This window comes from Medicago truncatula, chromosome 4 (genome assembly GCF_003473485.1).
Source record: "Medicago truncatula cultivar Jemalong A17 chromosome 4, MtrunA17r5.0-ANR, whole genome shotgun sequence".
Lineage (NCBI taxonomy): Eukaryota > Viridiplantae > Streptophyta > Magnoliopsida > Fabales > Fabaceae > Medicago > Medicago truncatula.
Window position 1 is genome coordinate 28871981 of NC_053045.1, and position 16447 is coordinate 28888427.

The following is a 16447-nucleotide window of genomic DNA, read 5'->3' on the forward strand; positions in this document are numbered from 1 at the left end:
CGGACGCGATGCGGGTCAAAGCGGGCGCTTTTGACAACCCTGAGTATTGTCACTACTCACTAGTGATGCACTATGCTTGTAGAAATAGGTCTCATAAATATTCAGTGAAACTCGTGTTAATCGAGGGTATTGGAAAGTGAATTTATTGCTGGTAATATTCATTCATAAATGCATATACTTTTTCCAACAAGCTTATCCATTTCCCTTAGAAAAACCACCTGACATTCCTGTAAACTCCAGAGTATCTTACTCATTCACCGATTAATAAACGGTGCCCCACACACCTCAAATCACCGTAACTATTTCTTCTTCTTCTTCTTCTTAACCTAATTATCTCCAAAATCTTTTCCTTATTCTCATTTGTTACAAAATAATAGTATATGAATCATCCTTCATTGTCCACTCATAGAAAAAATTCCTCTTTCTAGTTTATTTGCTACAAACAAATAAAAAACATGGAAATCTACAACCGCAGGTTGCTCCTACTCAACGAGGATGTTCCAATCTCAACATCCATATCACCTTTTCCTCAAATCCAACCAAACGCATCTTCACCGTCCATTTCAATCACACCCCCATCAAAAACTTTTACACCCCCTCTACAATTACAATTACCATCCCATCCAATATTCTCTTCCAACATAGCCTACATCTTCCTCCTCCTCTTCTCCACCCTTTTCTTCCTTGCCTTCATCCTCTTATCATTTCGCGAACTTTCCTTCCGACGCCGGCGTAGATATTCACTGCGGCAGGGTTTGGATTCTGCCGCGGTGAAGTCTCTGCCGATGTGTGAGTATAAGGAAGATGTTAAGCAACCAGACTGTGTGATATGTTTGGAGGAGTTTGAAGTTTGCGAGGAGGTGAAGATGATTCCATATTGTAAGCACGTGTTTCATGCGGAGTGTATTGACACGTGGCTTTCTGCGCACGTGACATGCCCTATCTGCAGGTGTGTTATTGTCGTTTGTGGCGGTGGTGGGAATGTGGATGAGCATGTGGGAAGATCAACGGTTGAGAATGAAGGAGATGGAGAAGTGGGGTAGGGAAAGCATGGTTGAGATTAGTACTAGGTTACTAGCTAGTGTTGTGTGTACAAGTTACAAGATTGAGTTTTTGGCATTATTTTAGCCTCAAGAAAGAACAACTCAACAAAGAAGTGTTGCATGTTAAATATAGAGAGAGCAAACACTTTCGAGGCTCTGAGCTATCATCAATTCATAAGTGTCATTACAGTTTCATTCTTTTCTAGTTAAACCAGAGCATGGTTTTAAAATGCGGTTGCCTCGTCCCTTGAACATAGTTTAGTTGACAGGACAATGTCTGTTATATGTAGAGTTAGGGTTCGAATCCTTTGACAAAATATATTGTGATGGTCTCCATAGCGCAGTTGTACCACTTACGACTGCATCGGGGGAGCCGCATCATTTTGGTCATATTTGTTTCAATTTTCATACAAATATTAAAATCTGAGAACCGTTAATAATATTTCAATTGTGTATGGCAAGAACCTTTCAATCAATTTCGATAAGATGGGTAAATAGTATAGTGGCAGTTGACACCATTCAGCTCGCGGTGCCACCCACTGAGTATTGCTCTTTGTGGCTGATGCAGATGCGAATTACTACGATTTGCTTACATCTCATCTCTAGGTCTAATTAAAACAAAACTGAGCAACTACCATTTTGGACTAAAAAACCCTGTATGTAAGTCTTCTTTGTTTTTTTTTCTACATTTCTTAAGAAAAGTTGGTAGTGCAATTAATATGTCTATTTTGTGTGTTAATATTACATAATTATCTTTTATTTGTATATGTATTAAATTTGAGTTTTCATATTTCAAGGTAGGTTAGTAGTACTCCATCCGTTTCAAAATATACCTAAAAAGTGATTTTTACTTATATTTTGAAACGGAGGGAGTATTAGTTAGAGGTATGTTTAGGAAAAAAATAATAAATGTATCTAGTAATTTAAAAAGAGATTTACATTTAGGATCAAAAATAAAATCAAATGGGTGTTTAGATATAGGGACGGAGGGAATGTCTTATATCTCATGTGATAATTTAGGGCCCAAAAAAAATTATGCAACTCAAATTAGGTAGTTGCATTTGGAGAAGCACTAAATTCCTAATTCGTTGATGTTCATCCCTCACTCTCTATCTCCTGTTATATTGTGTCTCAAGTATGACTTATTTTATATTTATTTTGAGAATGATTTGTTTCCAACCGGTTTTTCTCCCTCTAGTTTCTCATCATTTTTATCCAGTTTCAATGTGAAAAGCTTAGAGTGCCTTTTGTTTCTGATCATTTTTGCACACTTTTAAGCAATCTCGTATGCCATGGTATCCATCTCCAACGCCAAAAATGGAACAAGAGACGGTAATTTAAATAGAATTAATAAAAAGTCTTAATATATTTTTGAGAATAAAAAAAATTCTCAACACTTGTCACACAATTCCAATTTATGAAAAAGAAAAAAAATAATTTGGTTCTCAAAAGGATAAGAAAATACATTTTGGTTCAAAATATTATTTTAGGTTCAGTTTGGTTCGATTCATAGACAACAAAACGGTTAACCGAACCATAATTTTAGTTCGATTCGGTTCCTCGTAAAGCTCAAACGGTTTGATTCAATTTTCTTTAAAAACCGAACCATACTCACCCTTAATTCCCCCTATATAGCACCACCCAATAAACTTATAGGGGATGATAAGTTTGTGGCTTGTAAGTAAGTGGATACACGAACTGATTAAATTTGAAATGTTTGGTATAAATTTGAACTAACATAAGAAAATATATATATTTAGCTCTCTTACAAAATGAAAGCAAAAGTGAGTCAAAAAAAATGTTGTATTCAGTTTCAAATTTTGTAATAGAGGGAGTATCAAGTTTTTTTAAAGTAAGATAATAGGGGTAAAATTGAGAGAAAAATGACAAGCTATAAACTTTAAACTATAAATCAATTGAATCAATTTATTAAATAAGTTGTAAGCTAGTAAAAATAAATTGTATGCTCATGAGAAAAAATTGTTACCAAATAATTTTTTTTTGTCGTCATATGACATTATAAACTATAAACTCAAAATGTAGCACGGTCAAATATAGTTTAGAGTAGAATTGGAGGAAGAGTGAGCTTGGCTATGTGCATAGAAGAAGGAGGGGGATCAATAGAATATAATTGAGTTTGGAGGATGTCTAATAAGAGAGGAGAGGTTGGAGATATTCCGGAAGGATCTTAAAATTTTAGTGAAAATGGGGGAGTGAGAATCTGAGATTACAATAAAGTGAAAGGCCGAACATTTATTTTGAGAAATAAAACTCTAAATACTGATTTAAGAAAGAAAAAGGAAAGAAAAAAAAAACCACATTTTAAACTTTATTAACTTCTTCTTTGCAAGTCGAGCTTACTTGATGTGCAAAATATATTTCAACCTTTTGTTATTGTTTTAAGAATATGCTTTACCGGGAAAAAAAAATTAAGCAAAGTGGGGTCAATCGTGAGTTTCATGAGTTATTTGGCTTCGTACAATTAAGCATTTCACATAACATGCATCTTAATATATAAAATATTAAAAAAAAAGTTGTAAGATACTATTTTTGTTGTTGAAAAAACATGTTATATGTTGAGTAAACAATTCAATTACGATAAAGAATTGTATTTGTGTTTTGACAATGTGTTTAACCACATTGTTGCAGAGATTTACTTTTTTTGTCCATAGGAAATATTTTCATCAAAAACAAGAGAATTGAACGGAAAAAAAAAATCAAAATATGGAAATGGGAACGGATTGGGTCCGACCGCCTACATGTTTATGGTGTATCCACCACCGCAAATGAACCAGACAAAAAATGGATACGGATCGGTACGCACGATAAGAGTACCGTACGCGCGGTAGTATCAGATACTTCTACATTTTAGGAGTTCCATGCAGCATAGATCTTTCTTTTTCTTTATGCAGCTATATGGTAACTTTGTTTTTTATATCTTTCCTTTACCCAACGCAATTGATTGGATGTTATGGGGTCATACTCCAAAACCAGTAATCATTTTAAAATTGGAGTGTAACAAAAAGGATTGAAAAACACAATTAAACAAAAATAATTGAACAAGGTTAAATCGTTGCATCAAACTATTACTCACCATTATGTTTTCCATTATTTTTATGCAGCTATATAGTTACTTCTTTTTCTATATCATTCCTTTTACCCAAAGCCATCATTTGGATGTTATGGGGTCATACTCCAAAAACCAACAGCCAAAGAAAAATAGTTTCCGCAAATAGTTATGTGGGGGTGATAAAAATGGAAAACTTGGTGTAAAAGGAGATGTCAATGTTGCCCACCCAACCATGCAAATTATTTTTTAAAAAAAAGTTAACAAAATTTCAAAATTCAGCTGTTGTAATATGCTGTTGTTTCAAGTTACCTCTATCATAATTCAAAGAACACTTCCATAAACAAACCAGCATAAACTATATAGAACATGTAAGTTACATGACAAATTAGCTGGTGATAGAGACCATAGCAGTCAGGCAAGCAATCCACTTCAGTGGCAAACCATTTTGATTTTGATATATGCAGTGTGCAATCCAAACATGAGTCTCGACACGTCAGAACAAGAATACAATTACATAATGAGACAGGTTGGTTGATTTATAAGTATACGAAACACTATCCAGCCACCTAAAATAAAAAAGGACAGGATCTGTCCTCGACATCAAACAAAAGATGTGTGACTTGAAACTAAAATAAAAAACATACAATTTTTATTCATGTCAGAACTATGGCCCAAAAAAATGCCATCATGTGTTCCTTTGGAGTACTTGACATAAATACAGTAATCACAAAACAAAATAAAAAAACAAAAAGAAAAAAGTACCTGGAGATGTCCAGGCGATATAACTTGTTAGAATCCTGTATATTGTTAAGTATGACCTTTATTGTAAAGTCAATATTATAGTATAGAATAAGTACGTATCACCTCCAACACAGGGGCGTGACACATTGGGCAATTCCTTCTACTTTGAAGCAACTCATTGGCACATCCTGAACATGTGCACAAATGGCCACATCTACAACAAAAGCACAATGGTAGTCGGTGATTATAATAATCAGGTGCAAACTGGCTACAGACATTTCAAACTGAAAATGGATAGTACCTGTACAATAAAGAATCAATATTGCTTTCGCAGCAAATACAGCAAAGTCCTTTTCTCACACATTCCCATTTAGAATTGTCATCTAGTGAATCGCATTCACGTATTCCTGGGATAAATTTACCTTGGTTTGTCAAAATTTATTTCTCTTGAAAAGATAAAATGCGGACCTGATGAAGGGTAAAGAAATCGCAAACCTGATGAACCAGCTGATCGATTTAGTGCTGCAGAAACTTCTTGTTTTATTGAGCGTTGCAGCTCAAGCTGCATATCCATACATGCCTCAAGCATCCTCTGCATAGTATTCATCCTTTGCTGTAATCTAGCCATGTCAAGTCTCAAGTCATTAATAATTTCCAAATCCTGCCAGAAGAAAGTGTGGATGATAATCAAATACCAAATAAAAATCCCTTTTCACATTACTAGAATGTTAAAAGTCACCAAAGGAAAATAACGCATAGTTACTAGAAGCAGATTATTTACATCATTGTGCGACCAGTTATCACCATGAGGATGCTGATCCCAAAGAGGTGGAGTAGGAGGTGTAGGCAAAGAGGGCAAGTCAAGTGGACTATTAACAGTACCCTCCTGATCAACAATCTGATCTTGACTCTGCTGCTCAAGGTTAGCAGAAGGGGCTGCTTCTTCTGGATCCCACTCCATGTTAGCGTGACCTTGTCTTTCAACATATGATTGTATCAACTGGTCAAGACTCGCACGGAAACTACTTCCAAGGAGATTAGACACACGTCTCCTGCAAGATAAACAGAACCATTTATTCTGGATACATCTTTAATTTTAAAATGATAGTTGAACAAGCTCATCTTTTGATTTTACATACCTACTATGAAGTTCCCTGAGTTCAACATTGTGTACATTGTCATCATCAGGAAAATAATAACTATGAACTCTACTACTTGGAGCAGTTTCTTGGTCAGAAGGTCCTCCTAACCAATTTTCCACGGCCTCTTGGAAGCCACTATCTTCTTGCCAAACTTCAGAAGCTTCTTGCAGATGAGGGTTTTCTACATCCTCGTTGACCCAACTGTTTTCAGGCCACTCATTTGCTGTATTTCTGAGCTGATTATCATCCACATTTTCATCGGTGCTATTTCTCCATTCAGTGTTACTCTGATGCCAGCCACTTCCTTCATTTTCAACAATTTGTTCCAGCTGCTCTTCTAGAGCACCAGATCCATTCACATCATCAACAACATTGCTCTCCGTATAATCACTTTGATTTGATGAATTGTTTTCACCGTTACTTATATCACCCAGCTCAGATTGCTCATTATGTACCTCGCTGGATACCTGATTATTATTATGCTCTCTATCTCTGATTGCCACCACCTCAACATTTTGCCCAGTGTAATCTCTTCTTTCACACCCATCACTGAATGATGAATGCCTATCTACTGACTCAATTTGCAAGCACTGCAACTGATTTCCTTCTACATGGGCAGTAGATTCTTGACAATCTAAACTCTCAGATGTAATTCCTTCTAGACAGTGGTCACCAGATATCCCAACCCTATTATCTCTGACGTTAGTGGGTTCAATGAACATACATGAACTGCTTTCTCCAGTTTGTTCATTTGTATTAAAATCAATATCAATGTTTGACGAGGTATCAGATAGGTTGCTGGTTGCTTGGCTGCAACCAGTACTGTCCATTCTGGAGAAGAATCCTTCCCTGTTCAAACAAAGAGCTAATGTCATTGACACAAAACAAGTATAAATGGAGTGGTCAAAATTATAAACACATCAAATCAGAACAATTAGTAGCTTTAAGTGCAATAGCAACATAAGAACATTTTCTCATTGTGCATAGCTTATTTTGCTCCATCTGAATGCAGTGGGAATTTTTTTACAGAAGTTACTAATTTCAAAATCACCCTCAAACCAGTTTCATTAAACTGCCAATATGTCTTTTCCCAACAAAAAGGCCATTCTTGTAAGGCACATTCGTGAATCCCAAGTCAAAGTGTCAAACAGCATAAAACAAACTTGACATGAATCATTCCTTTTTTTTTTCAGCTGGATTTGACATTTCTACTAAAAAGACCCTAGAAAATGAGCATGTGGACACAGACAAGAAGAATATGATTGTTAAAAAAAAAACTGAAAACAATCGTCCTGCACAGTGAACTGAACGGCACCCATTTTAATAGCCTAACTTTTTATATCAGTTCCTGGACTGAACAAGCATTTTTAAAGCACAGTTCAGTAACTGAACTTTTTTGGAAAATAGGTTGGTGAACTGTAGTGAACTGAACCGACATTCTTCAATTTGGACACTTTCATCTCTCTTAGCTTCTTGAATTTCACTCGCCTTTCTCTCACTCTCACACTTCACCTACAAGCCCAAAGCCCCATATCTCCTAATTCCAACTGTTGCATCTCCTTCCCTTTCATGATATTGGTTTTTTCTCTCGTACACATCAATCTTGTATGCTACCTTATCTCTATACTTCATAGTAAGATCCCTATGTTGTCAATCTCAGAGAGTGGGGCGTAGTGCCGAACCCCAAAAATGTTATAGCGGTATAGCGGATTGCAGGATGACCCCTATTGTGAAGACTAAAATCCATGTATAAAGGGAACATAAATTCCAACAGCATACATAAAAACTCAAAAACAGAAAAATACACAAAATTAAAGGGAAAATCAAACTTAATAAACATAATCAACTGTCATTTCCCATCAAAATAAGATCTAAATGTAAAACAACTGAAATCACAACAAAATCAAGTTCTAAATGTAATAAAAATAACATTCCATCAAAATCAAGTTCTAAAAGTACTCAAAATGACATCCCATCAGAAAAAGACATAAGCAAGTTCTAAAAGTAAACAAAATGACAAGCAATTAATCAAAATCATGCTTCCACATCTGTGTCCACCTCAGAAAACGAAACACGAACAGAAACAGAAACAGAAACAGAAAAGAAGGAGAAGAACGAAAACAAAAACGAACCAAGCAGGAAGAACTCGAACAGAAACAGAAAGGAAGGAGAATAGAACGACGGCAGAAGATGAAATAGAGAAGAACTCGATTGAGAGCAAGGCAATCTAATGGCAGAACTCAAACTCGAAGAACATAGAGCGGCCACAATTAAACACGGTTACAATATTAGGTAACTCAAAGGATGCAAAAGTACTACTATACCCTCAACAAGTTTAATAAAACAAAAAAAAAAAAATTAGGGTTTTGGAGAATTTTTCCCCCAAAATTGCAATAGCAGCCATCAAACCACACTACAGTAGCAGGATTGCGCCGCAATGGCACTGCTTTTCAACCGCTAATAGTCACTGCTATTGTTGCTACTCTCAACGCTTTGCGAGACTAGTAGATGGCAGTGGAGGGCAGCACCGCCACACTACACTATATCGCGCTATCGACAACATAGCAAGTGCCCAAATTCTACTTCAAATGTTCAATTGACAACTAATGTTATCAGCTAACAGTTACCTTTCTGAGCTTGGTTCGACGATCGTGTATAAAAAATTAGGATTCACGATAAATATAACACAATAGCTTGGTTCGACAACTGTGGATAAAAATTGGGATTCACAATAAATAAAACAGCATCTTTGTAATTTTCTGACATTCAATTTTGATTGTTTGATTTTTCTGTTTCCTCTTTTGGCTTCAATTGTTTGATTTGGGTGATATTTAGTTTCATCGAACAATGTCGTGTTCTCTTTTTGCTTCATAAGACAGGAACAGCTCAGTTCAGCATATGCCTTGGGCAGTGGTGGATCTTAGTTAGGAGAGAGGGTGGCCATGGCCACCCCATTTGTTTTATTTTAGAAAAAACTAGGTACTATAAAAGTTTTGACGTATCAAGTTGTGTTTATGTATATATGTTGTGCGCGTTATTAACATATACTGCATGCTGGTGTAGTGGTAAGCCATTGCTTTTGCAACGTATTGGTTTAGGGATCGAATCCTTTTGAAGCCTTTTTTTCTATTTCTTGGCAAAAATGTGGAACGCGATGGTCGAAACCCAATTTGTTAAGTTTTTTTTGGTGGTGACCGGGGTTTGAACCCCGGACCTTGCATATATTATGCATTGTCCCTACCAACTGAGCTAAGCTCACGAGGACCAATTTGCTAAGTTTAAACTCACAGCAAAAGTAACCACTACACCAGCAAACAAATAATGTAATTCTAATGCAATACTCTATATATATTGCTTATATATTTAGTTAGTCCCCTAAAATCTTCCGACCAAGCTCCACCACTGACCATAGGAGTTCGGTTAAAAAATTGGAATTAACTGCTGCACCGAACAAAAGAATCTATTCAGTTAAGTTAGGGGTGAATTAAAAATTGTTCAGTTCAGTTACTTTGTACTATATTTGAGTTCAGTTCAGTTCAATTTTCTTCAGTTAACCGATTCATGAATAAACTTAAAGAGAAATCCTGCACACACAATGTATCATAAAGACAACAAAATTATACCGAAAAAAAAGTTTCATAAACAATAAGGGGACGAGGTGAAATAGAGAGATCTAAAAGATTTCAGACTATAATAAATAGTTAAATGGTTTTCATAAACAATGATAGCATGAAAATACGCATACCTTAGACCTGATACAGTTTGTCTTTGCCTCAATAAGCCTAATTCACTTTCTGCTACAGATGTGGACCTGTTATGATCAACAGATCTATCATTTCTCAAAAACCTGCCTCTAAGCAATGCCTGCAAACATTTTGACGGATGTTCATCAAATTTAGTACAAAGCTCGGGATATAAGTCAAGTTATAAATTTTCAATAAACTAGGTTTTACTGGAGTGGCATTTACAGAAAGTCTGTTTCGCATTACCTAGGTTTTCCACCTTGACATTCAGTATAAGAACAAAGTGCTTGCTTACAAGTACTGTCTTACACGACTGATGTGTATTTTACCCAATTAACAGGAACAAAAGCTCTACCACCGTATGTAAGATAATAAACAGATGGTATATGAAAATGAAGTAATGTACTAAAATAGAAATTAATCACTTATTGGACAAACCTGAATGCGATTGCGATGGGGAAAACGTGATACAGCCTGATGGTCCAGCAACTCGTGAATTTCTCTCTGCCTTTCCCTCTCAGCCTTCTTAAGCATATCAAGCATAACCTGTCTGCCACGTAATTTACGCATACTCCTCCGTGTATACTCATTTTGTCCCTCACTGTGGTTAGCGACAAATCCATCACGCACACGTTCAATTTGTGTACCAATTTCAGCATGTGGCTGCTCCCTGTTATCCCTAGAAGAAACACTTCTCTGCTCGCTGCTCGTTTGTACCCATTCCCTTATAACTCTCACCCTTTCCTGTTCGGTTTCTCCAAGCCATTCTCCCCTAGGACTTTCACTTCTTCGGGAAACGTTTGATCCACTATTCATCCATTCCCTGAAAACTCGCCGCACTCTTTCCCTTTCAACTTCTCCGAAAACAGACGAGTTTTCACAGCTAGAATTGTTTAAATCCTCATTATCATCATGTGATTCGTTCTGACTTTGCGACTGCGACCATGTATCCGACTCACTCTCACGCAAAACAACATCTTCTAAACCACGCCTATCTCCGATCTCTGGGCTATCAGGTGCATTTTCTAACGAAACATCCGCAATCGACCCATTATTCCTTCGTTCAAGTACTACTTCACCAGCTCTTCCTTGAACTTGACTCACAGCATGTTCATCCTCAATCTCCCGCCACATTTGCAAAAGCGAAGACGACCGGTTGCCTCCACTTCTCCCATCTCCCCTCCTTCTCGACGCCTGAGACTGCGAATCCCTCAAAAAAGACGAGTCGAGCACAGACACACTATGCAAACCAGCAATCGCCATTTCAATATTTCACTTCACTACCAAACACACAGATCTCTTCAACCCATATATGGATTAAAATCTGCATTAAATAAAAAGCAAAGCAACAAAACAAAATCAGAAACAAATCTTCTCTTTTTTTGACTGAATCAAAAACAGATCTTAATATTAGATTCAATTCAACCTCCACCACTTTTGTTAATTGCATTACTCTCTTTCCCGCCGCAAATCATCCTTGTAAGGAAAATAATCACAAGCTTTCGAGTTTTCCTTTTAAAGATTCAACACTACTGCCAACTATACCTCATCCTGCATTCCAAAAATAAATGATTAACATAAGGAATAATAATCCACATTAACAAATTATTATTACTTTTTTTGTTTAATTCATATACTAAACTAAAAATTATGAAAAAAAAAATCATAAAATTTCCATTCCAAATTTCAACCTCAGATTCCACAATCCAGTTTTAGAAAATCACAGCCATTAGGCTCATCGTGGTGAAGTTCTTCATTTCGAATCCATGTCCAATAATCATTTCTCACCATTTCACTCAGAAAAATACAACAAAAAATGCACACAGACACGTGAAATTGAAATTGAATAAATAAATGAATAAAATTAAGATTATGAATTCAGAGAGTTCAAATTCACATTGTAGAACAGAAAGAGAAGAATGCAAGTTTTTAAGCGAGCGCGCGTGTAAAGGAATATGAATCGTAACGTGAAAGTGTAAAAAGGAACGTACCACAGTGAAGAGTTTGTATTTGAAGTAAAGAAAACGTAACCCTAGAAGTGAAGGAAGAAGAGAAAAAGAGAGAATATAATGACAACGAAAATGAGAGAAAAAATTGGAAGCAGAGAGAGAGAGAGAGAGAGGGAACGGAGAAAGAGCGGCGTTTAGAAATAATAAATGAATGAAGGTTGACACGTCTGCATGGAAATTTCTGTCAATAAATTAGTATTTATTTGTCAAAACAAAGTCTTCATCAATTCTTTTCAAACAAAAATTAGTCAATGTCAATAAAAAAATTAGTCAAAATTGTAAATGTAATAAAATTTGGTAAAAATATTAAAAACCTATCAGTACTACTATATATATATATTATTTTTGAACACGCTAAAATATAATTTCAATGATGGTCATATTTCTAGAAGAGCATATTCGAGAAGATCACAAAATATACACAAAGTCACAATAATATAAGGGGAAACAAACACAAGTGCGTTTGATTTGTTAAAAAATGAAGGATAGGACAGAACAACTTTAGTTATCCAGTGTTTGATTTGTAAAACTGTTTCAGGTACAGGACAAACTGGAGGCAAGAGACAGGACAAAAACTCATATTTTTGTCCCTCACCAAACCACATCACAACTTTTTGTCCCACGTACAAGTTGTCTAAAATACCAAAATAGCATTTTGTCCCTCAAAAATCATATAAAACAAAAAATTACTCAATGCCATAAAAAATTTGTCCTGTGTTGTTCTGCCTTGTGTTGTACTGTTCTATCTTGTACTGTTCTGTTCAGTACTTGCTGTTTTGCAAACCAAACACACCCAAAGATTACAAAATAGCTAAAAGATCTATATTCGGTTTTAGGTAGATATTTTCATTCTCGATTATACCCTTAAACTTTGAATATAAAAATGTTATTTTGTTTTTTTTAGGAAAAAAATGTTTTTTATTTGAAGGAAATTTTTTATTTTGTTAGTGTTGTAAAAAAAAGTTATATTATTTTTTTGAGTAATTTGTTATATTGTTTTTCTTAAGGAGTAATTTGTTATATTGTTAGTAGCATTGAAAAATATAAATATGATTTATTACATTCATCAACAAAAAAAAAGTTTATTACAATATATAAAAGTGCAAAATATTTATTATTTATATCCATAATTTTAAACAAAGTTGAAATAATTTTAATCAAAATTATTTAAAAAACTAATATTGGTATTTTTATAATATATTGGCATAATATAAAGAGTAAACGGATGGAACGCTAATATAAAAGAATGTTTATTATTTTTCTGGGGACATATTTATCATTTTTCATCGAAGTAAGTTTTTTTTAGGGAATTAAAGCAAGCTAGTACACCACCAAAAAAAAATGAAGCAAGTTGGTACACTATTATTATTTTTTTTTACATGTGGCACGTGTCTTCTCTTAAGGGAAAATCACCACATATTTTCGAAATTAAATTGGTGAAAGATTTTATTAAGTAACCCAAACCAAACTCCAAACGGCGACGTATTTGGAATATTTTATTTCCCCAGCAGTTTCATCGATAAGGAAATTTACCAACCAGCTTTGGGCAATTTAATGGGAATCTTTTGTTAATTGTTATACAAGTTTACTGAATCTTTGTAAGTGTCCAACTTGTTTGTATTTTCAAGCACCCTCAAAAAATCATTATTTATCTCTGGATTCCAATGTCCGTTAGGACATTCGTATCAGGGTCGTCTCCAATAATTCGGAGGTCCTGTTAATACTCGAATAGTATACCGTACACGTGAAAGTGAAAGAAAATGCACAAATATTTTAAAGTAGTGACATAAATAGAGATAAATGTCATGCATTTATGTCCAAAATATTTAGTAATAGATGATGACAAGAAATTAGATACGATTTTTTGTCATCTTTTAGTGTCAGGTTAGAGTAAAACTAGGTAGTTGATAATCATTTTAATCGAGTTTGGTAGAGAAATCGTTCAAAAGTCATGAAAGGACAAAAGAAGGAAGAAAAGATGTCTTGAAACATGTCAAAATCACCTAAACCAGACAACTATGTGACAGTAATATGCTTATTAAAGTGTTTACCATCTTTATTCTTAGGGTATAGTCGTTACAGACGTTTGATGAAGAGAAGTGGGAGAAAAGAGCAAAAAACACAAGTAAAGCGTGTTGATTTGTTTACATGACCTCTGTGAGGTATTTTAATTGTTTTGGAGTTTTAGGTATCAAAATGGAGTGGGATCAATGGATTTGGAAATCTAACATCAATATCTACAACTTTCATAACGACACCAAAGTCCAATTCCAACGAAAAAAGTGCAACTTACGCAAGTTTAGATAGAAATTGGCAGAATCAGGTTTGCAGTGGCTCGTGTCGTGAGCTTCTAAAGGAAAAGTAACAGAATTGACCTTGTTATGGCTTGCGTCGTGAGGTTTATGCTCACGCCGTAGGCTAACTTTCCCTAATATCTTTGGAAATGGAGGCCTATAAATACCAAACCCCTAGGTAAGTAGAAAAACATCTTTTGACGAGCAGAAAATGACAAAAGTACGGTATATAGCGTTTCTAAGCGATATGGAGCATGGAATCATCTTTGGTGATTCTTTTCTTATGTTCATTTATTCATATAGTTTAATATGTGTTTAGAGTTTAGACATCATGAGTAACTAAACCTCTCTAGGCTAGGATCATGAAATATGACCTTCTTGTAATTGTTTGAATCATGCAACTTTAATAATTATATAGATTTTAGTTGATTGTTTAGTATTCTATTCAATATTTTTATTTGATAATATTTATCATAAGTTGTGTTAAAGAAGACTTAACCAGAGTTTATAAAGTCACATGACAACGAAAGAAACAAGCTTATGTAACAATCGAAAAGCAATGATGTGGATTAAGCCTCTAAAAGTGGTAATAAAAAATCGAATGTAATGTATTTCAATTTGAGCCAGCAAAAAGTATTAGCTTAATTTTGTCTATGAAATTTTTCAATTGCTCCTCCTATGCTGAAAAATTCTCACATTTATTTCTTTCTAAATTGTCCAAACTGTCGAAATCCAAATAATACTCAAAATCAAATGAATATGCTTTGAAAAGCATTCTAACCCACCTAAATGCACTCGGTGGTCAAAAAGATAGTTGAGAGACATTGTTTCAAAGCCTAACCAATTAGCAACCATTGACCAAAATCTTCCAAAAGAATCACATTTGAAAAATAAATTATCCATGTCTTAATTCATACTGCACCCTCACGTGCATGTGTGATCATTATAACTAAGAACCCCCTCATATGCAAGTTATCTTTGGTAGGGAGACGATTCAGAAGAAATTGCCAAACAAAACTAGAAACTTTGAGAGGAACCACTTTTAGCCAAAGAATGTTATTGTCTTCCATAGAATTGTTGATTTCCATCGTTGTAAAGTAATTATAAGCATTGCTCGACGAATAACCTTTTTCCCGATCTAACCTTCAAACCCACATATCCTCCACATCAACCTACAAAACAATAGATGATAACAATGCAATACATTCACATACCTTATCTTCCTCACAAGCATGCAGTCTCCTCCGCCACTTCCATGCCTCACAATTCATCCCTAACCTAAGGACCACATCTCTGCTACCGTTGCTAACTTATTCTTAGATAACTCAAACAAACTACTAAACCCAACACTAATTAAAGTGAACTCACTCCACCCATGAATCCTTCCAAAACAAAGTACTAAACCCAACACCCACCTTGCACCTAATACTATCAACCAACCAACTCCCGACTCATACTCCAACACTCTCACGAATCCTGTTGAAATTCTGCCACCACACAGAACTCGTACCTCCACCATAACATATGTGACCCCCGTCCTCCCCATAACGAGCAATTACAACTCTATTATGAAAATTCTCCCTTGTTTATTGATAATAATGGATAAATTATAACTTATATAAATTAGTTAATTGAAATTGAAGTATTTGATAAATTTAGTTCTAATACAAATTAGTTGATTAAATTTAAAGTGTTTCATAAAGGTAAGATCTAGGTTGCCTTTGAAGCATTATGAGTAACTTATTCAACAATCAATAAGTTCTAGCCACTGGAATAAATTTACAAGTGATATTCACAAATTAATTTATACTTCACTTGCATTCCATATTTTTGAAAACATAAAAATTTGTGCGTTCTCTCTTAACGATTTCTTCTCTCTCAGATCTCAAACAGTCATCACTACCTCCAAACAACCAACCCTCTCCACCCTCAATCCAAACAAGACTTTTGTGATGTAATTTTGAATCTGTGGTGGTGCGATCGGCTTTCAAGGTCGCGTCACCACCACTGGGGTAGCTCACTACTGCCTCAGATCTGTGTTGGTTGCTGGTTCACACGGTTGTGACAGTAGTTTTGTGTCGCTGTCATGGCAAGGATGGTTTTGTTCTGTTTGGATTGTTCTTTAAATCTTGTCAGATCGCAGGATATGTTTTGTCCTTTGTCAGCAACGTCGTTGTTGATGTGTGCTAGCGTCGATCTGTTGAAAAGCACAAGCAGTTCTTGTTTGTCGTTTCATAACGACAATGTTGTTGCTTTCATGAGGCGACAATGTGCGTCTGTGTAACATATGGTTGGTGGTTGTTTCTTGCATCCGATCTTTGGTTATGTCCATATTTGTTGAGATCTGCAGTTTTCAAGGCTTTTGGGTTGCTACCACTGTAACACCCCGTTTTCCCAATATGAAA

The 16447-nt window shown here is 35.2% G+C and overlaps 2 protein-coding genes across 4 annotated transcripts; one reads left to right on the plus strand and one right to left on the minus strand.

Annotated features, from left to right (window-relative positions):
* Positions 1 to 455: 455 nt before the first annotated feature.
* LOC25492360 (RING-H2 finger protein ATL39) lies at positions 456 to 1043 on the plus strand. The gene has a single exon (XM_013600458.2). It carries the CDS (start codon positions 456 to 458, stop codon positions 1041 to 1043), a length of 588 nt encoding a protein of 195 aa, XP_013455912.1.
* Positions 1044 to 4541: 3498 nt separating this feature from the next.
* LOC25492361 (uncharacterized) lies at positions 4542 to 11886 on the minus strand. 3 transcript variants are annotated; one of them, XR_003011490.2, is made up of 10 exons: positions 11731 to 11886; positions 11166 to 11290; positions 10178 to 11063; positions 9742 to 9860; positions 5994 to 6845; positions 5636 to 5906; positions 5350 to 5515; positions 5156 to 5261; positions 4876 to 5068; positions 4542 to 4701 (listed from the first exon to the last, which is right to left on the minus strand). XR_003011490.2 is itself a non-coding variant. In XM_024782172.2 (9 exons), exons 3-9 carry the CDS (start codon positions 11000 to 11002, stop codon positions 4951 to 4953), a joined length of 2457 nt encoding a protein of 818 aa, XP_024637940.1. In that variant the 5' UTR covers positions 11003 to 11063; positions 11166 to 11290; positions 11731 to 11886; the 3' UTR covers positions 4542 to 4950. The 3 variants fall into 3 exon arrangements, 2 of the variants coding, with proteins under 2 accessions (XP_024637940.1, XP_013455913.1); XM_024782172.2 differs by having other exon boundaries at positions 4542 to 5068; XM_013600459.3 differs by lacking the exon at positions 11731 to 11886 and adding an exon at positions 11431 to 11614 and having other exon boundaries at positions 4542 to 5068.
* Between the last annotated feature and the right edge of the window lie 4561 nt (positions 11887 to 16447).